General features: G+C 38.8%; 1 protein-coding gene and 1 long non-coding RNA gene across 4 annotated transcripts in view; both read left to right on the top strand.

Moving 5' to 3' along the window:
* Positions 1 to 22,048, top strand: part of LOC141568443 (uncharacterized) — a 177,981-nt gene extending 155,933 nt beyond the window's left edge. For both annotated transcript variants that reach the window (XR_012491567.2, XR_016022034.1), the window contains exons 3-4: positions 2,920 to 2,986; positions 21,244 to 22,048. This is a non-coding gene — a long non-coding RNA (uncharacterized LOC141568443). The remainder of the gene's footprint in view (positions 1 to 2,919; positions 2,987 to 21,243) is intronic.
* A 1,344-nt stretch (positions 22,049 to 23,392) lies between these two features.
* Positions 23,393 to 26,575, top strand: part of DNAJC1 (DnaJ heat shock protein family (Hsp40) member C1) — a 198,414-nt gene continuing 195,231 nt past the window's right edge. For both annotated transcript variants that reach the window (XM_088789132.1, XM_019755999.3), the window contains exon 1: positions 23,393 to 23,895. In XM_088789132.1, coding sequence (XP_088645258.1) covers positions 23,695 to 23,895 — 201 coding nt within the window. In that variant the 5' untranslated portion in view covers positions 23,393 to 23,694. The remainder of the gene's footprint in view (positions 23,896 to 26,575) is intronic.

Here is a 26,575-nt window from a genome sequence, read left to right as displayed (position 1 = left end):
ACAATGGGGGCATTCCCTGGGAGACAGGCTTCTCCTCTGTTAATAGTTCGTCTAGGTCACAGGGCGCAGTGTCCCGGTGGGTATGCGGAGAGCTTTTGATGTTCCAAAGCTCTTCCAGCTCCTCTATTTTGGTTTTAAAATGGACAATGAATCCTATTTTGACCAGCCAGGTGTTGGGGATGTAGGGGAGTTTTGCTAGTGATATACCATGAGGCCCAGAGGTCACACTGGAAGAGTTTGGGAAGACAGAAAGGAATGGGAAGATAGGTCAGTTAGTAGAAAACCATCAATTTAGTAAAGTTACTACTCTTACCATTTTAGAGCTTTCAGGAGACGAAAATTAAATGTTCAGCCACTGTTCCCAGGAAGATATATAAAGAAACAACATCTGGCTTTGGGGATTGGGGGCAGTCTCAGGAAAGTGGGAGCAGGTCTTCTTGACAGGCAGCTGATCCCTTTCCCAGGGAAACAGCCCATTCCTGGTTGACCCTATACTGAAGTCTATTAGGAGAATGAAAAACTGGGATGTGTTAGGGGGAGTCCTTGACCCTCTTCTTCATATTTCCAAAGAAGGAAATGTCCACTCAATAGGAAAGAAAAATATGAGAGGAAATTTCCAGGATTTTTTCTACCCCCTCATTAATTTCTCCCCAAAGCTGGGAAGTAATTTATATTTGAAGGGACAAAACATGTGTGGTCCAGCCTCTTCTGGCCTTCCTTGCTTGATGCAGCATGCTCACCTTTCCCTAAACTGTCCAGGCTGGCATAGTCTGGTGGACAGGGGGACCTGTTAGGGATCCTGAGAATGGCCATAGCTCAAATCATGATCTTTAAGCCTAGCAGGAATAAAGCTGATGTTTTTTATTTCAATCAGTCTGATCCCACCATCTATTTCTCATTTAGTTTTCAACTAAATGGGAAAATAAAGGTTTATTACTTGAAGGCCCCTAAAATTCCCTAACACTCTAACAATGGAAAGCTAACTCAGTCAGAAGGGCAGGAAATGCGTGGGTGACCATCTTCTCTTGCAGCTGCTAGTAGTAGGGTGAGCAGAGGGCATAATAAGGACTGCTTTCAATGCTTTGTTAGGCACCAGGAATACAAGGTGCCATGAGGGACTTTTGTTCCTGTTGCAGTCAGTCACATGTCCTGGAGCAGGAAGCTGGAGACTACCACTTGTGCTAGAAGAGTGGTAGGGATCTGGAATGTGATTTAAATATAAGTACTACATTCAATTAACTGCCCTTCCATTTATTTACCACATGTTTGTTGAGCACACACTGTGTACTCATTGCATGGTACCGGGTGTTGGAGTTGTGAAAGTGAATGTGACAGACATAGGATCTTGGCCCTTACAGACCTTTCACCTGGAATGAAAAGCTCCCTGCCAAGTAAAAGCAAAAATAAATGAATGTGACTATATCAAACTAAAAAGCTTCTGAACAGCAAAAGAACCATCAACAAGACAAAGAGGCAACTAACTGAATGGGAAAAGATATTTGCAAACAATGCCTCTGATAAAGGGGCTAATATCCAAAATATATAAAGAACTTGTACAACTCAACAACAACAAAAAAACAAAAAATCCAGTTTAAAAAATGGGCAGAGGATCTGAACAGAAATTTCTCCCAAGAAGACATACAAATGGCCAACAGATATAAGAAAAAATGCTCAACTTCACTAGATATCAGGAAAATGCAAATCAAAACCACAATGAGCTATCACCTCACACGTGTTACAATGGCTATTATCAACAAGATAAATTATAACAAGTGTTGGAGAGGCTATGGAGAGAAAGGAACCCTCATACACTGCTGGTGGGAATGTAAATTGGTACAGCCACTATGGAAAACAGTATGGAGTTCCTCAAAAAGTTAAAAATAGAATTATCATACTACCCAGCAATACTACCCTCCTGGGTATCTACACTCCCAAAAATCTGAAAACATTTATCCGCGAAGATATATGTCCCCTTATGCTCATTGCAACATTATTAACGGTGGCCAAGATATGGAAATAACCAGCGTCCTTCAATAAATGATTGGATAAAGAAGATGTGGTATATATACACAATGGAATACTACTCAGCCATAAGAAAAGATGAAATACTGCCATTTGTGACAACATGGATGGATCTTGAGATTATCATGCAAAGCAAAATAAGTCAGACAGAAAAATCAAGCAACATATGACTTCACTTATGTGGGATATAAAACTGAAAGCAACAAAGGAACAAAACAAACAAACAAACAAAATCTCATACACACAGACAACAGTTTAGTGGTTACCAGAGAGTAAGTGGGGAGGGGTGATAGAAGAGGGAAAAGGAGGTCAAATATATGGTGATGGAAGGAAAACTGACTCTGCATGGTGAACAATGCAATATATAGATGATGTAGTATAGAAATGCACACTTGGAACCTATATAATTTTACTAACCAATGTCACCCCAATAAATTGAAGGAAGGAAGGAAAGAGGAAAAGAAGGAAGAGAGCTTCCTGCCCCTGGGGCCTGCATTTCACTTGCAGAATGGAGACTGGTTTTCCCTCTTAAGCCCCGTATACCTGAGACCTGAAGGAAAGAAGGGTCTTCCTTGCTCTCCAAATGCCATCTCCAGGCCTAATTTCTCTCACTCCCTTCCAAAGCACATGTTATCAAACTTCTCACCTGCTATCTTTCTGTGGCCGACACCTGTCCTGATCACTCCATCCCAGTCACTGATGACTTTGACACCTGGTTCACTCTCTTCTCTTCCACCTGTACTCATTGCACCTGTCTTCATTTTTTGATAACATCAAAGTCTCATGGGTAATCCATCTGAGAAAGGGTATATCTCTGATTTCCTGCATGCTTTCTGTGTATTTCTCTCCTCTGTTGCCCTCTCGAGAATCCTAAAAGCTGTTTTTCTTTCCCCCCAGCACACAATGAAGAAGAAACAAAGACTCAGAGAAGCCTCTGCTGGGAATATGACAGAAAGATTCAGAGGTGGGCATGCCTGCAGTAACAGGAAAGAGCCAGTAAAGGGGTGGTTCACAGAGAAGAGGAAAGCCTGGAAGAAGCAGTTATGTTTTCATGAGACAAATTCAATGTATTATAAATGAGTAACAACAGAGACTTAAACTTGTTTAGTGTTTGCTGTGCTTTTAAATATTAGAATACACTTTTTCTACATGTTTTGGTCAATTTGACAAAGAAAATTTATGATAACAGAATGAGTCTTTTTTTTTTTTTTTTTTTTTTTTAATGGTTCAAAACAAGAGATTTATTGTCTCACCGTTCTGGAGGTCAGAATTCCAAAATCAGTATCATTAGGCCCAAACCAAAATGTCAGCAGGGCCGTACTCCTAGTGGCTCTAGAAGAGAATCTATGCTTTGCCTCTTCCAGCGTCTGTCTGAAAGCAGAATTCTGGAAGTGGGACGGGCAAGAAAGACCCTTACTTGAGAGAACCAGGAAGTAGAGTGGACAGAACTCGGCACTAAACTATCCTCAAATGAGAAGGAGTCTCTCACACACTGGGCACATTTGGCTGTTTCCTGGGCATGTATTGTGCCCTTGACCAGAAGGTGGGGACATGTTGTGTGGGGACAGAGGCATGAAGGGAAAAATCATACCTCCTGACCAAGGTGGGACTGAAGAGGATCAGATTAGACTTCCCTCAGCTCTGCTCTGCAGCGACGCCCCCCTACTGCCACATATTTGTGCCTTAGTTTCCAAGTTCCTTGATCACTCACCTCCAGGGATCACTTCCTCAACCCGCTTAGCCACAATCATGATGATGACCTTGTCGTGAGCAATGACCAAACCTTAACATTCGTTCTCACCACCAATCACCAACACACACTGGGCAGCCCCCATTAACTTCCTCGTCCTCTCTGTCCCTCTGTTGTGCTCTGGGCAAAGCCCCAGTCTGGTTGAAGCCGACCATTGGCCTGCTCGGTGCCTGTCCCTGAGCTGCCAGTGGTGCTGAAGAAAAACGCTCTGTCTTGCTGAAAGATTTCACTGTAAATCTATGATCTCCATTCACCTCACTTTCTCATCCTTCCTTCACCAAAGTTACTATCTTACCTCACACCAACAACTCCACCGGGGCTTTGGATCCCATCCTCTTTTATGTTCTCAAGGACTGTGCTCCTACAGTTCCCCCAACTCTTTTAGACGTTTCCTGTCAGCACCCAAACATGTTGTCATCTGACCTTTGAAAAAAAACAAAACCCCGCAATACCTTTCAAATTCTCCTCTCATTTCTCTGCTCCCCTTCAAAGCAAAACATTTTGAAAGTGGTGACTATATTACTCTTTCCACTTCTTTGTTTCACACGCTCTCTTCTATCCACTCCATCCAGTTTCCATCCACACCCCTCCATCCAGACTGCTGCTGTCACGGTCTCTTGTGGCCCTCGTGTTGCCGGCTCCAGGATGGCCTCTGCGCTCTTGTCTTTCTGCCTCACACAGCACTGGACACTGCTAACCTCTCCAGCTTTCCTCCTTTCCATCACTTCCAGGGCACACACTCTTTCCAGTTCCTCGTACCTCTCTCACTGTATCGATGATCCTTCACTTACAATGGTTCGACTTACAGTTTTTCAACTATTCACGGTGTGAAAGTGATAAGTTTTCTACGCGTTGAGTAGAAACCATACTTTGAATTTTGAATTTAGATTGTTTTCCAGGCTAGCGATATGCAGTATGATAACTCTCATGATGCTGGGCAGCGACACAGAGATGGTTTTGCCCAATGGTACTTTAATATAAGTGTTTTGAACCTGTTTAAGGTGGGAGAGTTTAAGCTATGCATTATCGACTTAGTATTTTCAAACTTACAATGGGTTTATCTGGACATAACCACTCAGAAGTCAAGGAGCATCTGTATCTTCTCAGACTTTGTTGGTTTCTCTTTCCTTTTCTTCCTTAACCGAATAGTCTCTTTTAAAACGTACAGTCTGAGAAGACAATATTACAACTTCTATTTTCATTTATTATTTTCTCTAAAAAAATAAGGAAGAAATTATGCTTTACTTATATGTAATACACATTTATGTACTGGTGCCCTCATTCTGTTGGTGTATCAGAGAATTAAATGTCATATACAAGCATGCTACACAAGGTATGCTGAGAGAAGAGTGGACATTCCACAGTCCGAGAGGCTACTGTATGCTGTCGTTTATTTGTGCACAGTCGTGTGGTTTTATAGATTATATATTCTTTTAAATACAGTAGTTTTATTGTGGTAAAATATACATAACATAAAACTGACCATTTTAGCCACTTTTAAATGCACATCCAGTGGCATAAGTACATTCACACTGTTGTGCTACCATCGCAGCCACCCATCTTCAGAACTTTTTCATCTTCCCCAACTATACACATGAAACAATAACTCTCTGTGCCTCCTCTCCCATCCCCTGGCAACCACCATTGTACTTTCTGTCTCTGTGAATTTCACTACTGTAGGTATCTCATCCCATGTTTCCCCGAAAGTAAGACCTAGCCGAACCATCAGTTCTAATGCATCTTTTGGAGCAAAAATTAATATAAGACCTAGTCTTACATTATAGTAAAATAAGACTGGGTATTACATTAATTTTTGCTCCAAAAGACTCATTAGAGCTGATGGTCTGGCTAGGTCTTATTTTGGGGGAAACATGGTATAAGCAGAATCATACATTAGTTGTACTTTTGTAACTGACTTATTTCACTTAGCATAATGTCTTCATAATGGGTAACCATAATCCATATTCCAGTGGATAAGCATAATGGATAAGATTTACTTATATTGTAGTATCAGAGTTTCATTCTTTTTTAAGGTTTACACATATTTTGTTTATCAACTCATCTGTTGATAAACATTTGAGTTTTTTCCACATTTTGGCTATTGTAAATAATGCTGCAGTGAACAGTGGTGTTCAAATATTTGTTCGAGTCCCTGCTTTCAGTTCTTTTGGGTATTACCCAGAAGTAGAATTGCTGGATCATATGCTAATTCTTTCTTTAGTTTTTTGAAGATGCACAGTACTGGTTATCACAGTCCCACCAACAATGCGCAAGGGATCCAATGTTTTTTCACATCCTCACAAATACTTGTTATTTTCTGGTTTTGTTTTTGTTTTGTTTTTGATAATATCATCCCAACAAGTGTGAAGGGGTATCTCATTGTGGTTTTGATTTGCATTTCCCTGGTTATTAGTGATGTTAAGCACATTTTATGTGCTTGTTTGCCATCTGTCTATCTTCTTTGGAGAAATGTTTATTCAAATCTTTTGCTCATTTTTGGAGGGTTTTTTGTTTGTTTGTTTTTATTGTTGTTGTTGAGCTGTAGGAGTGCTTTGCATTCTGGATACTAATCCCTTATCAGATCTGTGATTTGCAAATATTTTCTCCCAACATGGGAATTGCCTTTCCACTCTGTTGATAGTATCCTTTGATGCACAAAAGTTTTTAAAGTTTTGATGAAGTCTAATTTCTCTATGTTTTCCTTTTTTTGCCTGTACTTTTGGTGCCATATTCAAGAAATCATTGCCAAATCCAATGTCATGAGGCTTTCCCCCTATGTTTTCTTCTTCTACGTTAGGTCTTTAATCCATTTTGAATTAATGTTTTATATGATGTAAAGTAAGGTCCAACTTCATTCTTTTGCACGTGGATATTCAGTTTTCACAGCACTATTTGTTGAAAAGACTGTTCTTTCCCCACTGAATGATTTGGGCACTGTTTGATCATATGAAGGTTCATTTCTAGTCTATTTTATTCTATTGGTCTATATGACTGTCTTTATGCTAGTACCACATTGTTTTAATTATTGTAACTTTGTAGTAATTTCTGAAATCAGTGAATATGAGACTTCCAACTTTGTTCTTTTTCAAGATTGTTTTCGCTATTTGGAGTCCCTTGTGGTTCCATATTAATTTTAGAATTGATTTTTCTATTTCTACAAAAAAATGGGCTTTTAACAGGGATTGCATTGTACTGTAGATCACTTTGGGTAGTACTAACATCTTCACAATGCTAATTCTCTCAATCCATGAAGACAGAATGCCTTACAATTTATTGGTGTCTCCTTTAATTTCTTTCAGCAATGTTTTATAGTTTTCGGTGTACAAGTCTTTTACCTGCTTGGTTAAGTTTATTCCTAAATTTTCTGTTCTTTTTGATACTGTTGAAAATGGAACTGTTTTCTAAATTTCCTTTTCAGATTGTTCATTGGTAGTGTATAGAAATACAACTGATTTTTAAAACGTTTTTTATTTAATTAAATTTATCGTGGTAACATTGGTTAATAACATAAGTTTCAGGTAAAGAATTCTATAATACATCATCTGACATTGCGTTGCAAACACAATTGATCTTTGTGTGATGATTTTATATCTTGTAACTTTGCTGAATTCAGTTGTAACAATTTTATTTGGCTGGGGTATTTTTTTGGGGGGGCGTTGTGGAATCCTGGGTTTGCACTTATCTTTGATTCTTCTTTTTCTCTCTTACTCTCTCATTTCTCTACATGCAATAACCACCAACTCATTTCAGTTTGTTTTGATTTCACAATGTCTCTCTCTGCTCTTTGACACTTCCCATGTGATTGAATGAAAATTTGTACCCACAATGAATGTCTAGGGCAATGCGTGAAGAATTTGTTTTCTAAAATAGTCCTTTTATCTTGCTCTTCCACTCAACCTCTGGGAGCCTCTAACGATAGAGGCCCCAGCCTTGTTCTCAGGGGCAGCATACCTACAGTGCAAAGCTTAGGCTCTGGAGTCAAGAGGACCTGAAGTGGAAGCAGATAGGCTGCTTACTAGCTGTGTGATTGCAGGCATGTAATGTAGACCCTCTCTGTCTCCTTTTTCTCAGCTGGAAATTGGTGGTGATAATATCTACCTCATGGGATCTTTGGGAGGTGTCTTAACTCGTGTGGGCTGCTGTAACAAAATGCTGCAGACTGAATGGCTTATAAACAACAGAAATTTATTCCTCACAGTTCTGGAGGCTGGAAAGCCCAAGTCAAGGCACCAGCATGATCACGTTCTGGTTTGTACCCTCTTTCTATGTCATAGTTGGCCACTTCTTGCTGTGTCTTCACGTGGTGGAAGTGGCTAGAGATCTCTGTTATAGGAGCAATAACCCATTCTGAGGACTCCATCCTCGTGACTTAATCACCTCCCAAAGGTCCCATCTTCTAGCACATTGGGCATTATTATTCCAACATGTGAATTGGGGTGGGGGTGCTGGGCACTATTCAGACCGTAGCTGGAGGCTTAAACAGGACAATGAATATAAAGCACTTGGTGAAACACCCCCTTTCTCCTCCTGTCTGTCTCCAAAGACACAGATTGAAGTGATCTCCTGACTCTTTTTAATCTCTATTACTCTTTTGGCACTTAACCATCTACTGTGTTGTATTGTTTGTTTTCTTTTTATGTATATCCATGTTATCTTCCTTATTAAATTAATTATAAATTCTCCAAGGGCTGAGATCTTGTCTTTTTTCTTCTTTCCTTTTCTTGTGCTTATGGCTCTTGTTGTAATACAATGCCTTATACATGTTAAATGCCTAGTCAATATTTACTTTTTAATTGTTTGTCATAATGAATTTTCTTTCACTGCCTGATTTTAAATGTCTAGAAAACTGATGTTTCATTTAGTTTGGATTTTTTTATCAGTTCTTTTCCCCACTTTGATTTTAAAACAGCTGACATTTTAAAATAGTTAACAAGAAAGTAGTGAAAACTTCACTAATTCCTAGAAGACCTTCTGAGTGTATTTCCACCTATGTCTCTGTCAAAAGTAGAAAAAACAAAGATAGGTCAGGGTTGTCAGACAATAAACATATCCAGTTAAATTTGAATATCAGATAAACAACAAATACTTTTTTAGTATGAGTATGCCCATGCAATATCTGTTGTTTATCTGATATTCAAATTTAATTAGATGTTTTGCATTTTTATTTGCTAAATCTGACAACCCTAGCATGAAAGCTTACAATTTCCAAAAATAATTGTAAACAAGCATTATTCTCTGTGGAAATAAGAATATTCCCATGTGCTTAAAACGAACTGTTTCTGTGTCAAAAGATTACAGTTTGAGAGATCATTCTGAAACAAGCCTTCACTACAACTATGACCTTATATGCAAAAGATATGTGATGAAAAATCTAACGAAGGATAACATTAACTGAAATATCAGCAGACTTTTCTATTGACTATAAATGAAAATAGTGATGTTTCTGTGAAATGCAGTCCTGTACTAAATGAAATAATTGGTTGGGCTTCAAAATCTTTTATAGTAAGTGCATACAATTATCGTATTAGTATGTCTAAGTCTTCTTGGAAATGCTATTGCTCTATATGTTGAAAACATGGCTTACAGGACAAAGCTTGAGAAAAGTTAGAATTATCTGTGGCATGTCCTATTGCAACTAAGGAGAACATAAATATAAATTGTACTTCTCTGCTGTATTTATTTGTCAATGAGAATTTTTACATGACTGAAAAACTCTTGGAACTTAATTTTGGCACCATATTAGAATCTGATTTGTTTATAAAAGTCATGAATAGTTTAACATGTATTAATCAAAAGAGTAAGAGTAGCTACAGTTTCCCCGGTGGAGCCACCTCAGACTTGTTACACAGCCAAATAGTGCAACCAATGATTTGTATTAATATACCATATTTCCCCCAAAATAAGACCTAACTGTAAAATAAGCCCTAACATGACTTTTCAGGATGCACTTAATATAAGTCCTACCCCAAAAATATGCCCCAGTTAAGATCATCAGCCAGACGGATGCATTTAGTACGTCCGTTGCAACTCACAACGGATGTATTGAATTATAAAATATTAATATATAATTAAATATAAACAAATAATATTGGCATTAATACTTAAAATAAATGATAATATAAATTATAATTAAGTATTTGTAAATACCCAAGCGGGCGCCTTTGGATGAGAGGTAAACACTTAGGTAAACAGATTAACTCGAGACTTACTGCCAAATGACCAATCGGAGTACAGACACAATGCACAAATAATGTGTGCACTTGATAACAAACAGGTGTGGTTATCTAATATGAATCTTCATAATTCAATACGTCTTGTGTTGTAACAGATGTACTTAATGCATTTGTGTGAAATAAAGAAACGTTTTCTGAATTTTGGTGCCTGCAATTTTTTGTCGCCTTTGTGTGGACCATCATTCTTAACTGTCATCATTTTTGTTGCCACTCATGTCTCGTAAGTCTTCAGTTAACACTTGATTTAATGTTAGATTTAAAGGGAATAATATTTTGACCCCCAGACAAGATGAGTGCAAAAAGAAAGAGATATTCCATCGAGTACAAGAAAGGAATTGTGGAGGACTCCTGGTGCAAGAATCTTATGGCTTTCTGCAAAGAGAAGAAGTTGGATCTCCGAGTGGTCCAAAAATGGTGAGAACAGTACGATAATCTCAGTCAACAGGTGGATGAGGGAAATGCTAATAAGCGCAAGTGTGGATATGGTCGGCGACCATTATTTCCTGAGCTGGAAGACATCATCTGTGAATGGATTGCTGACAAGAGAGCAAAGGCTTTGGTTGTGTGCAGGGCTGATACTCAAGCATTTGCCCTTGCAATGGCACCACAGTTAGAAATATCCCCAGAAGAATTCAAAGCATCCCAACACTGGCTGGATGGCTTCCTTCAGCGATACGAACTATCTCTAAGATCGACAGATCAAAGATACTGAAGTTATTAAACGTGCACTTGCATTCAAGTCCTTTGTTGATGGCATCGACTTTTCTAAATACCAACTTTCCAACGTGATTGCTATGGATGAAACTACAGTGTCTATGGGCCAAGGATCTCAAATGACAATCAATCAGAGGGGTGCCTCGTCAATCTACATTCCCTCCACTGTTTACGAAAGTGCACGTGTTACCTGTATTTTGGCAATTTGTCTGGATGGTAAGAAAGTCCCACTTCTAATCATCACTAAGGGCAAGAAAGATAAGGTTGAACATGTTTCAGGCATTTGTGTTCTTGTAACCGAAAAAGTTTGGTGCACACAAGCAGTTATAAGGAAGAGGTCGATTTAATGCTGCCACTTCTTTTGCGCGGTGGCCAAAGAGGTCTGCTAGTCTGGGATTCAGCCAGCACTCACAGCGCTAAAAACATGAACAACTTCCTTGCAGAGAGAAGAATAGATCAAATAATGATTCCCGCAGGAATGACTGCCTATCTCCAGATTCTTGATATTGCAATAAACAAGCCATTCAAGGATCATTTGTGCATGGAAATCAATGACTATGTTGAAAATAGAATGGAGAGAAATCTGCATGGAAACTTGGTGAAGCATAGCCTGCAAGAGATTGTGACTTGGGTGAAGAATTCCTGGGGTGAAATCACTGACAGCTGTATTGCCAGTGCACTATGAGCAGGATACACGGACAAGAAGTGCTCATTTAAGGAGAGCTCTATTGCTGGACATGAGAGATTGGGGCCAATGGTTCTACAGGAAATGGAGTCACAAGAAATTCAAGCCAGAATTTGGGGTTTGGAGAGTTATGACGATGTTCCAGAAGAAGATGACATGACTGTATTTGAATAAATGTGGATTTTTGTACATGAATAAATGAATAAATGTAGATTGTTGTACATGAATAAGTGTAGATTGTTGTACATGAAAAAATAAGACATCCCCTGAAAATAAGCCCTAATGCATCTTTTGGAGCAAAAATTAATATAAGACTTGGTCTTATTTTCAGGGAAATATAGTAGCAGATAGGTCAATTCATCACTTCCTCCGCTGTGAACCACTTGATTCTATGAGGTGAAACACGGGACTTGTCATGCAAGTAGCAGCTGACCCTGAGAGCTGGACACTCTCCTATGGCTTGAACATGGACAATTCGCCACTTTACTTGATTGGTTTGTCTTAGGAATCTGATCCATAACACAGAGGTTATTACCCTCAGAGAGGGAAAGGGGTGTTTCTTTTTAAATTCAACAATATTTGTTGAAAGCCTAATACGGGCTAGGTACTATATGGAGGAATGAAGAAGAGAGACAAAGTCCTGCTCTCGTGGAGCTTGCATTCTAGTGAGTGGAGTCACATGGTAAACAAATAATGAGTAAACAAGGAAAATAACTGAGAGTGGTAAGTTCTAGGGAGAGAATTCAATAGGGTGATGATGTGAAAGAAAGCAACTGAGTGCCTTTTAGGTTAGGGGATTAAGACAAGCCTATCAAAGGTGGCAGAATTCCCGTGCAAGCCCAATGGAGGGAAGATGCCAGCCATGTAAAGTCCTGGAAGAAGAGCTTTGGAGTAAAGGGAATGCAGAGGCTCTAAGATGCAATGAGATTGGTGTGTTCTGAGGGAAGACCAGTCTGGTGAGAGGGAGGATGGTATGAGGTGAGGCTGCAGTTAGGCAGAGGTCAGATTATGGAGGACTTCAAAGAACAGGAATTTATTCCGTGATGGGAAGCCATGGGACTTTTCAATCAATAATTAAATAAACACACTTAATATAGTTTTCAAAGTAAAGGTAATGTATTAACAATGAGAAAAAGTAAATCTTTTGAAGGAAAACTAAGGAACAGATAAAATATTTTAATAAATTAAACTTCAAACCGACCTAATTATTATATCATGAAATATCTATTAAACTAAGATTTCCCCCAAAATAAAGAATATTATCACTATATATTTTTATTGAGAGAAATATGTGGTTAAAAATAATGTGTTAGGGCCGGCCCGGTGGCTCAGGTGGTTAGAGCTCCATGCTCCTAACTCTGAAGGCTGCCGGTTCGATTCCCACATGAGCCAGGGGCTCTCAACCACAAGGTTGCCAGTTCAATTCCTTGAATCCCGCAAGGGATGGTGTGCTCCCCCCTCCCCAGCAACTAAAATTGAACACGGCACCTTGAGCTGAGCTGTCTCCCTCCCAGATGGCTCAGTTGGTTGGAGCGCATCCTCTTGACCACAAGGTTGTCGGTTCAACTCCCACAAGGAATGGTGGGCTGTGCCCCCTGCAACTAGCAACGGCAACTGGACCTGGAGCTGAGCTGCGCCATCCACAACTAAGACTGAAAGGACAACAACTTAAAGCTGAACGGCACCCTCCACAACTAAGATTGAAAGGACAACAACTTGACTTGGAAAAAAATCCTGGAAGTACACACTGTTCCCCAATAAAGTCCTGTACTCCTTCCCCAATAAAAAAAAAAAAATCTTAAAAAAAAATTTAAAAAGATAATGTGTTATTTTAGAAATCTGGTTTAACATTTTATGGTAACGTGAAGGTTTGATTCTAATTTCAATTTACACGGTTGCTTAGTTTTAATGATGTCACAGGTGAGAACGTTTCCTCACAAACAAACATATAGTCCAAAGGAAGAGGTTTATGGTTGACTCTATCCTTCAGTCATAGACTCGTTTTTTTCGGTTCCATTCAGCAATTGCCCGAAAGTTTTTGCTAAAATTTAGCTTAGTAATTTTCCATCTTCTCTCATGTCAAATAATTATTCTTGAAAACGAACTGAAAAGGGAAGGGTTTTATATTTTTAACAAATGGATTTTAAATTCATTGAAAATATTCATTTGGAAGATGTAAAACCAGTTTTTAAGAGTCCAGATAGGAGAGTTTTTATTAGTGACACATATTATTTTTGGCAAAAGAAAAAAATTATATTCATATAATGACGGAGCTATTTCCATGCTTTCTCTATAGTATGAGCTTCTTTCTCAGTCATTGTTAAAATATTGTCTTTACCTTTAAGAAAGTCTATGTGTTTTTAAATTTTTTGGAACATTATACATTACAAGAGATCAAAAAAATTGGCCCAAGGCAAGGTGCTATCAGAGCACACCTGTGGGAGGCTGGTTGAAGCTAATGTAGGCTGGGCCCTCGGCTGAGGTTAGTTTATAGATGAGGTGGAGAACACTTGAAGAAATGCACCAATGTGTTTGAAACAGGATATAGTATCAGAGTGGAAAACCTCGCCTTTGAACAGTTAGTGGCTGGGCAACAGATGGAGGACAAACTCAGTGAGAAAGAAGGAGCCGATTCTATTAAGTCACACTAAAACAAATTGTTTTTTTAAAAAACAAATCGATCTCACTTATATGTGGAATCTAAAGAAAAGAATAAGTGAATGAACTAATCAGAAACAGTTTTGGAGACATAGAGGAAAAACTGAGGGTTGCTGGATGGGAGGGACGGTGGGGATAAGGGGGAAGGTGAGGGGATTAGAAAACAGTCAGTAACCACAAGATGGCCACAGGGTTTTGAAAATTAATTTGGGGACTGTAATCAATAATGTTGTAAAGATTTTGTAGGGTATCCGATGGACACTTGTCTCATTAGGGAGACCACCTCAGGGATGATGTAGATGCCTGATCACTGCATTGTACACCTGAAGCTGAAGCTGAACAATAATGAATGTCAACTACAAGTTTGTATGTGTGTATGTATATATATATATATATATATATATATATATATATATATATATATATGTATGTATGTATGTATGTACTTACAAGCAGCGGAGTACAGCATTAGGAGTAGAGACAGTGGAAATGTAATAGCTCTGTGCGATGTCAGAGGGATAGTGGATGGGGGTGGGGGGTTCACACAGTGTGAGGGATATAAAAGAAAAACGTCTAAGTATTACTTTGTCTTGTGCACCTGAAACTAATAAAAAATAAATAAATAAATAAATAAAACAAATTGACAACTGAAGAAAAAAAACACTTTATCTCTAAATTTCCCTTTATCACCAATACAAAAGGGGGTGGTGGGTCATAGAATATTCTTTAGTGTGCCTCTTCAATAAAACTTTAATGCTGACCTTTTGCAACTTCTTTTTTCTCCTTAAGTTTGTTATCAATATTTATGTTAATATGATTTCATCTGGACAGAAATGTTCTTTAGGTGAACACATGGTGGTATCTGGCCTAATTTAGCACCCCCTGGAGATAGCTGTGGTGCTAGGGACTGACATTGGAGACAATGACCAAGCTTGGGGTGAGCAGTAGAGAGAAGGATGAGTAGCAGATCTTGCCAGAGCACGGTAGCGTGTTCATTCTACCTCAAGCCTAATTTGAAACAGTGGCATCATTATAATTGATTCAGGGAAATGTGGTCTCAGCAGGTACTTAGGAGCAGGAAGAGGTAAAGAAAATAGGCCAAGAGGAATAAAATGCAGTTGTTTTCCTATACCACAAATACCTTGATTAAAAACTCTCAAGTTTTGTTTTTGTTGCCAGAAGTTTTACCAAGTTACAAGTCAGAAATAATGAAATACTGTGCAACTTCACAATACAGTACTTACACGTTAGGCCAAATTTTTCACCTCTTACCAATAATTTACTATACCAATAGTTTTGTTTATTGTCTGTTAGTTATTCACAACTCTGATACTTCTCCAATAAGTTCAATGATATGAAGGTCTTAAATAATTTGTGTATTGATGTACTCATTAGTTATTAATATCATGTCACAGTTATAAAATCAACAAATGGCAAAGCATTAATGAAAACGAAAGTCTCTGAACCTGATTTTAGAAGAGGTAAAGATCTGAGTATATGAATTAATCACATTAGTTAGCAAAAAAAGCAGAACTGAAATACATGATTAGAAAACCATTGGTTAAAAGACAGCATTTGCTAAAAGCCACGTAAAGGCCAGAGTAGACAAAGGGTAAATTAGTGTTTCAAAAGTTCAAATTCTACTTTTCTTCCTCTTGTGCAAACATATGGAATGAAAGGGAAAAGGGAGGCTAAAAGCGGTAGTAAAATGAAAGGGCATCTGGTTAACGGTAACGTACAATTGTCTCTTTTATAAACATGATTCTTCTTTAAATTTAAAGGTTTAGGTTAGAATCTGTATCTCTTAATGTGAAGCTATTGAAATTCTAACAACAGCAACAAAAAAACTATGTTCACACCAGGTCATTCCTTTAGGATGTTAAAAATAACCTTTGCTTGTAAAAACGGTCTTTGCCCCCTGGTGGTGAAATTATTATTATTTAATTTGTTTAAAGTTCAAAGACTTTAATTATGAAGTGTTGACACTAAAAATCTTTCTAGGTGAGCAAAAATAATAGAGAATTTTATACTGGAAGTGGAGAGAGATGAAGCTAGGCCATAGGGTGGTGAAAGAATTTAAATTTCTCATGTCTAACCATTTAGAACTATGTTTCCCTTAATCTATCTCTGTTTCCGTGTTGATCATACTGCTAATTCAGTATTTTAAGATGGTGCCTCCTTTGAATAAATTTAATAGCAGGCATTTATAAAGCATGGAATTTCTACACATAAACTAATGCCTTAGCTATGGCCTGTTGACTGGGGTGAATAACAACTTTGTGCTGTTTTCTTTGGTGTTCCAATTTGGCATTATAAACAATATTAGGGCTCACTGGCAGGATGCCAAAACCAGGCTGTTCACTCTGAAAGAATAGATGATGAAGAGATCTGTTAAAATTTTTCTTTTACAGGCTAATTGGAGCCTTTGTAGATGAGGAAATTACAACAATTGCTGTGCTAGAGCTGAACTGAGGGTTCAGTAGGAGAGAATGTCCTCCTTGGTTGGTTAAAAGAAAAAAGAGAAAAACTAATTTTCAAATTTTAGAAAGTGATTCAAGTGAGCTACTAGAAACTGTTGAAAAATTAATAACTTTGGAATTGTGGAAGCTTTTAGAAGAAAGAAATTTTAACATGGATTCTATTGTGACACATTAAAGCCTATGTATATAAAGCAGAAAACATCATTATCTGAAAATACAGAATATCAGGGTAAGACAAGCATTGAATGTGAATATTTTCTGTTCCTTTTGTTCAGTGGAGTCCTGTGCTTTTAATTAGGTATGTATTGTGTAACCTTATGCCAAATTTAACAGGAAAATCATGAATAATATGTTTTATGGAGTTGTAACAAAAAAATTAAACGGGCTTTTAGAACCAGTCATTATTTTGTAAAGATAGTCTTATCTCCCACCATCTTGAACGAGCGATTGGATAAATTCCTGGTGAATTGGGCAATCACAGCCTAAAAATAATACTTGACTTAAAGACATGTAAACATGTAAGAATAGATAAGATTTATTTATGGAACCCTTAATACAATATAGATAGAGACTTCCTACAAAATAATAGTAACATTTAAATTGTAATTATGATATACCAGGCACTAATTATCTCACTAAATACACAACCACCTTATAATTTTGGTAGTAATATTATCCTAATTTTACAAATGAGGAAACGGAAACACGGTGGATCACCCAGATAGTAAGTGGTAGACCAGGATTCAAATTTAATCAGTCTGGCTCTAGAATCGGCACTCTTATACACTATGGGATTATATGAGTAAATAGTACATTATTCAGAGAAGTAAAAACCATAGTGTTAACATGTTAGAAATATATTTATTATTTGTAACATGAAGAACACATTTATTTATGAGGACCTTCAAGAGGATTAAAATTCAATACAGCAATAAAAAAAAGGGATTATTTTCCACGGAAGTGCTTTCCCAAAATAATGTTTTTCTAACCTTTGTCAACTCAATATAAGTTTGTGAATGGTGTTTGGATAAATAAATTACTGAGTGAAGATACTATCCCATTAAAGAACAGTGATATCTTAGAATTTCAAGTCCATGTAATTGAGAAACAGCCATAAAGGGGCAAAAGAGAAATTTTTAAGGTTTAATGAGAGCCTCACATTTTGAAATCATAGGATGAATAGGCGACGTAAATAGTGATTTTAAGAGAGGCTTGAATTTTTGCTATAGTAGGTATTATATTCAATTATGCTTGACATAGTGGTTAAATCTGATATTACCCCAAAGTGGGGGATAGACTAGCAGATGGCTTATTTAAACCTCTTTGAGTCCAACTGTCTATGAAATTACTAATGTTCTTTCCCATCTGAAAAGTAGTGAGCATTATGATGTTCAGGTTCATGTATAATAAGACCAAAATTCTTTTCATCAACCTCTATGTGGATGACCCATCCTATACCCTAGATTCTCCCTGCCCTCCTCATGTCAGTGGCATATTCTTCCAATACATCTTAGCTACACAGTATCCTGATCACAGTTGAACCTTGTCAACACCAGAACCTACAAACTAATGAAAAAAATTTTTAAAGTCTCTATACATGTGCTAATATACTCCCAGATCACTTACATAAGTGCCATGTTGAAAACAAGTAGGTGTCATTGAAACCTTCACTCTGGGTTTATTCTGTGGTTGTTTGTACTCTCTTATGTTAAACATTTAGCTCATTAATTTTTCTGTCTTCCTAAGACAGTTAGGGCTCCAAATGATCTTTGAAGTTACCACCTTCACTACATACTGCAAGCTTTTCTACAGTTTGACTATTATGGTTTGTTTTTTCAGAGCTTATTGCCTCTGTGGGTTTTTTGGTGTGTGTGTGTTTTTGTTTTTTTTAAACAGCATGGGTTATAATTGACAAGCCATGTAATTCACCCATTTAAAATATACAGGTAAATGTTTTTGGTATATCCACAGAGCTATGCAGTGATCACCACAATCTAATTTTAGACCAAAAAGAAATCCCTTATCCATTAGAAGTCAATCCCTAACCTCCCCAAACTCCAGTCCTAAGTAACCACTAACCTATTTTCTGTCTTTGTAAATTTGCCTGTTCTGAACATTTTATATAAATGGCATCATACAGTCTTTTGTGACTGACATCTTTCATTTGGCCTAATGTTTTCAAGGTTCGTTCATGCTATAGTATCAGTACTTCATTTTGTTTTACTGACAAATAATATCCCATTGCATGGATATGCCACATTTTGTTTATATATAGTTGATGGACATTTGGGTTGTTTCCAACTCTTTGGTTATTACCAATAATGCTGCTATCAACATTTGTGTACAAGTTTTTGTGTGGCTATATGTTTTCATTTTTGTTGTTTCATTTTCCACCTAGGAGTAGAATATTGGGGTCATATAATAACTCTGTATTTAGTGTTTTGGGAAACTGCCAAATTGTTTTCCCAAAGGTCTGCATCACTTTGCATTCTCACCAGCAATATATGAGGGTTTCAATTTCTCCACATCTTCACTAATACCAGTTATTGTCTTTTTGATTATAGCCATTCTAATGGGTGTAAAGTGGTATCTCTTTGTAGTTTTGATTTGCATTTTCCTAATGGCTAATGATGTTTAGCATCTTTTCACGTGCTTGTTGGCTACCTGTATATCTTCTTTGAAGAAATATCTATTCAAATCCTTTGCCCATTTTAAAAACTGTTGTTGAGTTGTAAGAATTTTTTACATATTCAGTATATAACTCTCTTATCAAGTATATGGTTCACAGATCAAATATTTTCTCCCATTCTCTTGGTTGTCTTTTCACTTTCTTTTTTTTTTTCATTTTATGGATATGCCGCATTTGTTTATTCATTCATCAGTTGATAGAAATTTGGGTTTGTACATTTTAGCTATGGTGAATAGTGCTGCTATGAACTTTTTTTGCATACAAGTTTTTGAACATCTGTTTTCAGTTCCTTTTGGTTTATATCCATGGTCACATTCTATTTCTTTTTCTTTTTTTTTAAAGTTTATTGGGGTGATAATTGTTAGTAAAGTTACATAGATTACAGGTGTACAATTCTGTAATACGTCATCTATATATCACATTGTGTGTTCACCACGCAGAGTCAGTATCTTTTCACTTTTTGACGGTATTGTGACACAAAAGTTTCAAATTTCTATGTAGTCCAACTTCTAGTTTTTCCTTTGTCACATGCTTGTGGTGTCATATCTAAGGAAGCATTGGCTAGGATTGGTCACTAAGATTTACTCCTATTTTTTCTTATAAGAGTTTTACAGTTTTAGTGTTTACATTTAGGTCTATGATCTATTTTGAATTACTTTTTTTCATCTGTGGTTTTGTCTTTCATTAGTTTTGTAAACTTCTTGGCCATTATGTTGACAAATATTGTTTCTGCCTTTCTCTCTCTCTCTTGCTAGGACTTATTTACACATACGCTATATTTCTAAGACTCAGTTACACATATGCTATATTTGTGCACTGTGTCCTACATGCCTTTGAGGCTCTGTTATGTCTCTCCATTTTTTTCTTTCTCAGTGCTGTTTTTTCAGTTTTTTTTTCTCTCAGTGCATTTTTTTTTTAACCTGTCCTCGGATTCGCTAATCCTGTTCTGCTGTGTCCAGTCTGCTATTAAACCATCCATTAAGTTCTTGGTTTCAGGTATATTTTTCAATTTGAGACTTTCCATTTATTCTTTTTTACGGATTCAATTCTCTGTTAAAATTCCGCATCTTTTAAGTCATGTTGTCCACTTTTTCTTCTATATTATAATCTGTCACTCTATTTTAGAGTAGTTAGCTTAAAGTTCTTATCTGGACTGCAATATCTGGTTTATCTGTGATTCTTCTATTATCTTTTTTTTTATTATTATTGGTCAAATTTTCCTGCTCTTCTCATGTCTCATAATTTTTTATCACATGCCACACTTTTATGTTAAAAATTTATAGGGAATACAGCTGATGTTATTTTCCTCTAGAGATGAAAACAGACAAGTAGGGTAAGAGTCAGAGACTGAGCTGGGTTGGAACTGAGTTGCAGTTTTAGTAAAATTCAAACTATTTCTAGTTTCACTGTGTTCCTTGGTTGTGATTCCTCTGGGCTTTTGATAGAAAGCCTGAAAAGTTTCTGTCTCCTCAGCCCTGGAGATTCAGTTCTGCCTTTGAGAGGTTTTAAACTCAGATCTTTAGCCTCCTACTCACACAACTCCAGAAGTATTGCGAATGTTTTGAGGGGGATGACTGCCTTTGTATTTGAGGCAGGCTGCTCTTCCTAGGTAGAGTTTGTTTTGTACGCACTGGTAGAATGTGTGGGGATTTTATTCTGCCTATCAGACCCAGTCCTTCAGTCTCCAGAATTCAGCAAATGTCCTCTGGGAAAGGTGGCTGTATGTTTGGGGCTCCTCTTCCTCTCTCATCTAATTACACAACTCCCATGACTGTTTCACTGGTTTCTCTTTTTCTGTGCAAAGTCCCTCTGCCCAGGCCAAGCTTGATCAATCTATGCCTAGAAGCAGTGAATGTCACCACAGAAGACAACAGCTGGCAATTGTCAGCTCACTTAGTCCAGGCCTCAGTAAAAGATTTACTCAGTTGTATTGTCCTTTGGGGGATAATGACTGAAAATGTGAAGGTGCCAAACTAGAAGTCTAAATGTGAGTATCACTGTGGTTTTTGCAGAGACCTGGACCAGAACAAGCAAGAACGTCATTTTGGAGTAGACAAGTGTCACTGGATCTGAGCAGGATGAAGCTTCAAGAGCAATACCTTATGACAGTGAGAAGCAACAACAATACTGTACTGTACAGACTCCAGTTCTGTTTCTGCGTGGCCTTAGAAAGAAAACTGATTCCCTTTAGAGGGGGTAAGTCCCTGGGGTTGTTGGACAACGTAAGAGTAGAGCTCTAGAGGGAACTACTAGACCGTCTGCTAAAAGATCAGGCAAGAATCCCAGATTTGTGGCAATATGGCACCACAAATAACATTTAAAATGTTGTATTGCACTTAAACCAATGATCAAACTAGGAGAAAAGATGAATGTTGGGGTGTTATGAAAAACTAATGCTTACGATTATTACTTTTATCTTATTTTGATATTTTACTCATTGAGTAAACAGTAAGCTAATTTAGACTTGGTAAAGATGTCTTTCACTTTAAGAAAACTGATATGGTAAAAAGCAGGGTAAAAAAATGGAATGGGGTAAATGGTGGTGGTCGGTATTCACAAGCTTCAATTCAACTAATTGAAAGCTAGCCATGTGCACTGGAGATATATAGAAAAAATGGTAACCCCTTGCTTTGGACTGAATGTTTGTGTTCCCCCACCCCAAATTCATGTGTTGAAACCCTAATCCCCAGTGTGATAGTATTTGGAGGTGGGGCCTTTGGGAGATAATTAGGTTTAGATGAGGTCCTGATGGAAGAGCCCTCACTGTGGGATTAGTACCCTTACAAGAGAAAACACAAGCTCTCTCTCCCCCCCCCCCCCCCGCCCCCACTCTCTCCCACCATGTGAGGATACAGCAAAAAGGCCTTCTGCAACCAGGAAGAGGCCGCTCACCAGAAATCAACTGTGCTGGTACCCCGATCTCCGACTTTCCAGCCTCCAGAACTGTGGGAAATAAATGTCTGTTGTTTAAGCCACCCAGTCTATGGTCTTTTGTTATAGCAGCCCTAGCACACTAAGACACCCCCTGCTCTTGTATCTTTGAAAGGTAAGCATCATGATGAATTTGAAATGTAATTAATTCAAGCATATATATTTTTAAGCAAGATATATTTGCATTCATTTATGACTATTTAAAATAGTCATTTATTTTAAAACTCTGCAATAATCAGATATCTCCAGTAAGATTTACTTCCTAGATACTGTTTTTCTAACCTTTATCAAACATAATATATTCTTACTATGAGAGTGAAAGTAGCTTTATCATTCCCCTATTGAGCTTAATTTAACTGGGCAGATCCAAAATGGGAAAAACAAGGTCAGATTTTCAAAACTGGGCAAGTACCATAAACTATACAAGCATTTTTTGCTCCCTTCTACCTCCTCAACCAAGAGTAGGCAGTAAGGAAAGAGAAATGTGAGAAGGTCAAGAAGAAAATAAGGTTCACCTAAGAGAAGCAATAGTGGTGGAGGAAAAAAAAAGAGACTGAGCAGAAGCTATGTAAGACTAGGAATAATGACATTGGCGGGCGAGAGAGGAGGTTTTAGCTTGCATGTCTTTAAAAACGGACTGTTGAGAAAGGAAGTAGGCTAAACAGGATAAACCACACTTCCCCTAAGACTATGATGCAATCACCATTATTAATTCTACCAGGCTGCCTATTTTATGGTATACCTGTAAATCTTAATTCATAATCAAAAGTATACTTTTTTTTTCTTTGGCCGAATCCATTTCTGCTTCACCTCTCATTAAGGATACTCCAAATTACTCCCTAGATTCGCCTCTTTCAAGCCCTAGGTTCAATTCCTCCTATATCTTTTCTGATGGAAGAATGAAATGTATGGAACAGAGTCCCTAATCAGTAAAATCAGTTTTAGATATGCTTTTAGTTTTCAGTATCTGGGGGAAGGTAAAAAGGTAGCTGTTCCAGGGGAAATTTATACTTGGGATGTTCCAGGTACATGCGTGATGTCCGTATCGCTAAATCTGTGCAAACACATGTACAGATCTTCGGTGCTCGCCAGCCACAGAGAGGATTTTCTCGGAGGCCCAGATCTGGGGCGCCCGGCTTCCCTACTTCCGGCCTTGCTCCCTGCCTCCCGGTTGCTAGGAAACGTGATGTCACCGGAAGCGAGGCCGGGGATAGGCTAAAACGAGGGGAAGCCTCCCCCCTCTGCAACCTCGGCGCGCGGCGCTGGCTCTCCAGCTGTTTGTAGGCCTAGGGGTGAGGGTCCGCGCGGGGACGAGCCGGCTGTGTGCCCGTCCGCCCACCCGCCGCCGCGTCCGCCGGCTCCCGCCGCTCCTGCTCAGCCGCTGGGGCGGCCTCCGGGCGGACGACTCTGGTGCGGCTGCCTGTGCCCCTGAGTGCCGGGCAGTGTTCCCACAGCCGGCGCGCGCTGCCCGCCACGTCCCCGGTCTCGGCCAACTGCACAGCGTGGCGGGTGACCTTTCCGAGCTCAGCGCGATGACGGCTCCCTGCTCCCGGCTGTCCCGGCTTCCTCGGCGCCGCGGGCTCCGGTTCGTGCCGTTCCCGCCGCCGCTGCTGCTGTTGCTGCTGCTGGCGGCCGTGGGGCCGGCGCGCGGCTGGGAGAGCGGAGACCTGGAGTTGTTTGACTTGGTGGAGGAGGTGCAGCTCAACTTCTACCAGTTCCTCGGGGTGCAGCAGGTACGCGGGGCCGTCCGCCCGCCGGAGGGCGGCGCCTCGCGGGCAGAAACGTGCGGGACGGGGCGGAAAGGAGGGGGTGGGGCGGGTTTTGCGCTGGCTTCCTCGGAGAGAGCCACTGCGGCCAAGACTTGGTCCTCCCGGACTCCGGCTGCCCTCGTTAGACCGGTCCCCTTGGTCTCCTCGTTACCCCAGCCTCAGAAGGAATTGTCTGCCTCCCCCGGGTCCTGTTCGCCGTGCTCCCCTTCTCGAATTGAGGGTCTCTGCCAGACTAGAAGGTGCCACCAACCTAGAGTGGTGATACCTTCTCTTTCCTTTGCTGTTCTGGAGGAGATCCTTAAACCCAGCTGTACTGGAGGAAGAAGGAAGAGTGATGTGTGGGAAAGAGTAGTCAGTCATGTCTCTAAATTTTCACCTTCACAGTTACACTTATGCTTATTTTAGCTGCCTCCTTTCCTCTGCCTTCCTGGGAAGATAGGAATGCATTTTGGTCTGCGTCTGTGTTGCAGAAGTTTTTCTTGCACTGTACTTTGGTATCTATTTAGCCTGTTGGACAAGGGTTCGTAGTATCAGTTTAGAAATCTGGAGGAACTTGAAGCCTCTACCGTGTTGGTCCTGGAACTCATGCAAGGAACCATTAAGTTTTCTGGGCAGTAGAGGCATTTGCGGTGCTACAGGAAGAGAAGTACAGCCAGCAGCGCAGGATCGTTATCTTTCTTTTCCTTTCGTTTCATTTCCTTCCCTTTTTTAGCTTGAGACTTTAACCTGTAAAGTCTGTTCGTTGATCTGTACTTCTACCTTGGGAGTGGTGAGTGAGAAAAGATATCCAGCCACTATCTGAATCCTACTGCCAAGGAGATGACATTTCACTGATTTAAGGATTTTTGGGGTGAAAGACTTAGAATTCCACACAATCTGATTGAGCCCTTCATAAAATGCTTCGTATAGTTATGAGATGAGAAAAAAAAAAACCCTAAGGTTTACCAACAATTGTCATTCATGGCACACTTCATATGACGAGATGTGAAATGTAGGTTTCCCCCTATATGTGACAACTGTTGAGCTTAACACTAAATGGAAATTTACTTTTCGGTTAAATATAATTGAATATAAAATTGTTATTGCTGTGGCACCTTGATTTTAAAGAATTTCATTTTTGTAAGAGTTATTAAAGTATAAGCATTTACACTTCAAATTCTTAGGTGCACACAATTATGTACAGTCTATATTCATTATCTTTACCTGGTGCCACTTCCTGCTCATAAAGACAAATATATCTCATTACAAAGTAAATGATGCAGCATGTGTAAAATTCATTAGTAAAAATAACTCTGAAGGCTTTTAAGAATGCCTTTAATATTGATAATATTTGTTACAATTTATCATGATTGATTAAATTCTGTACCTAGAGTCTTATACATAACCTGTCCAAAGATCTTGAAGACGCTTTCCAGCTAGTCATGGAAAATTAAGCCCCTTTAAGAGAAAACAGAAACTTAGTAGCACTAATTTATATTTTAGATTATGTAATCTAGTTTGTATGTGAACTTTCATATAATTTTCGTTATAAATTTCATATAAATTTCATGCAATTTAATTTGCAGAATTAGGCAGTATGAACAACCAGAACACTTAACTATATGGGCAAAGGTGGGGAAATAAAAAAGCATAGATAATTGAGAAGATTCTGTGTTGAGGTAGAATTTGAAAAGAAGCATCCAGAAAATTGTTTTAATCTGTTTCTCTGCCCAGGTGTGTTGAAATTGGAAAGAATGGCAGAAGAAATTTTATTTTACCTAAGCAGAGAAACTGATTCAAGTTCTTTACATTACACTGAATCTTAACTTTTTTAGAAGACTTTCAGGGGAGCAGAAATTTGGTAGAGAAAAATTTTTGCAGCTGTCTTAAGTCCTTAATCTGTGATTTTCAAGCTAGAGCCAACCAATCTTTTGGTGACTAGCCAGACAAGAGGAACAGGAGAAAGTAGGTAGGTTACTCAAAGTGTGGTGACCTGGCTCAGGTGCACGCATCAATTTTGTTGTTGGTCATTCAATACTCATTTGGCACCTACTAAATTTTAAGCACTGAGAGTTGCCCGGTATGTAAAACAAAACCTCTAGCCTCATGAAACGCACAGTTTAGTAGAGGGAACCAGATAGTAAGCTAACCAAGTAAATATAAATGTCAGGTGGTCAAAGAAGGCCTCTGAAGAAGTAAAGGAGTGAGCCATTAGGCAGGAGCTTGCTTAGTGTTGGAGGAATAGCACGGCGACCAGTGTGGCTGGGGCAGGATGAACCAGGAGGTCAGTAATAGGAGGGGAGACCTGTATTGCTTTGTAAGACATTATCAGGACTTTGGCTGTAAGTAAGTTGGGGATCTCATTGCAGGGGTGGGGTGTTGAACAGAAGAGGTGCATGATTTGACTTAAATTTCAAAACGATCACTTTATTGTGTTGAGGATCGTCTGCATGTACATCATTAGTTACTTAGGTGGATAACCTGGTGTAGAATATAAATCGCGCCTGCGTGGTGCAAAGCTTCTGGGTTTAATTGGAACTTAGAGCTGCCAAGCTTTTACTGATTGTTTGCATTTGGGATATGAGAAAAAAAAAGTTGAGGCGAATTCTAATGCTTTTGGCCTCAGTAACTGAATAAATACAGAAGCAGGTTTGGTCGGGGAAAT

The sequence above is a fragment of the Rhinolophus sinicus genome, chromosome 1 (assembly GCF_057876585.1).
Source record: "Rhinolophus sinicus isolate RSI-liver-muscle chromosome 1, RSI-T2T, whole genome shotgun sequence".
In the NCBI taxonomy this organism is placed as follows: domain Eukaryota; kingdom Metazoa; phylum Chordata; class Mammalia; order Chiroptera; family Rhinolophidae; genus Rhinolophus; species Rhinolophus sinicus.
This window is presented reverse-complemented; position numbering and strand designations above follow the sequence as displayed.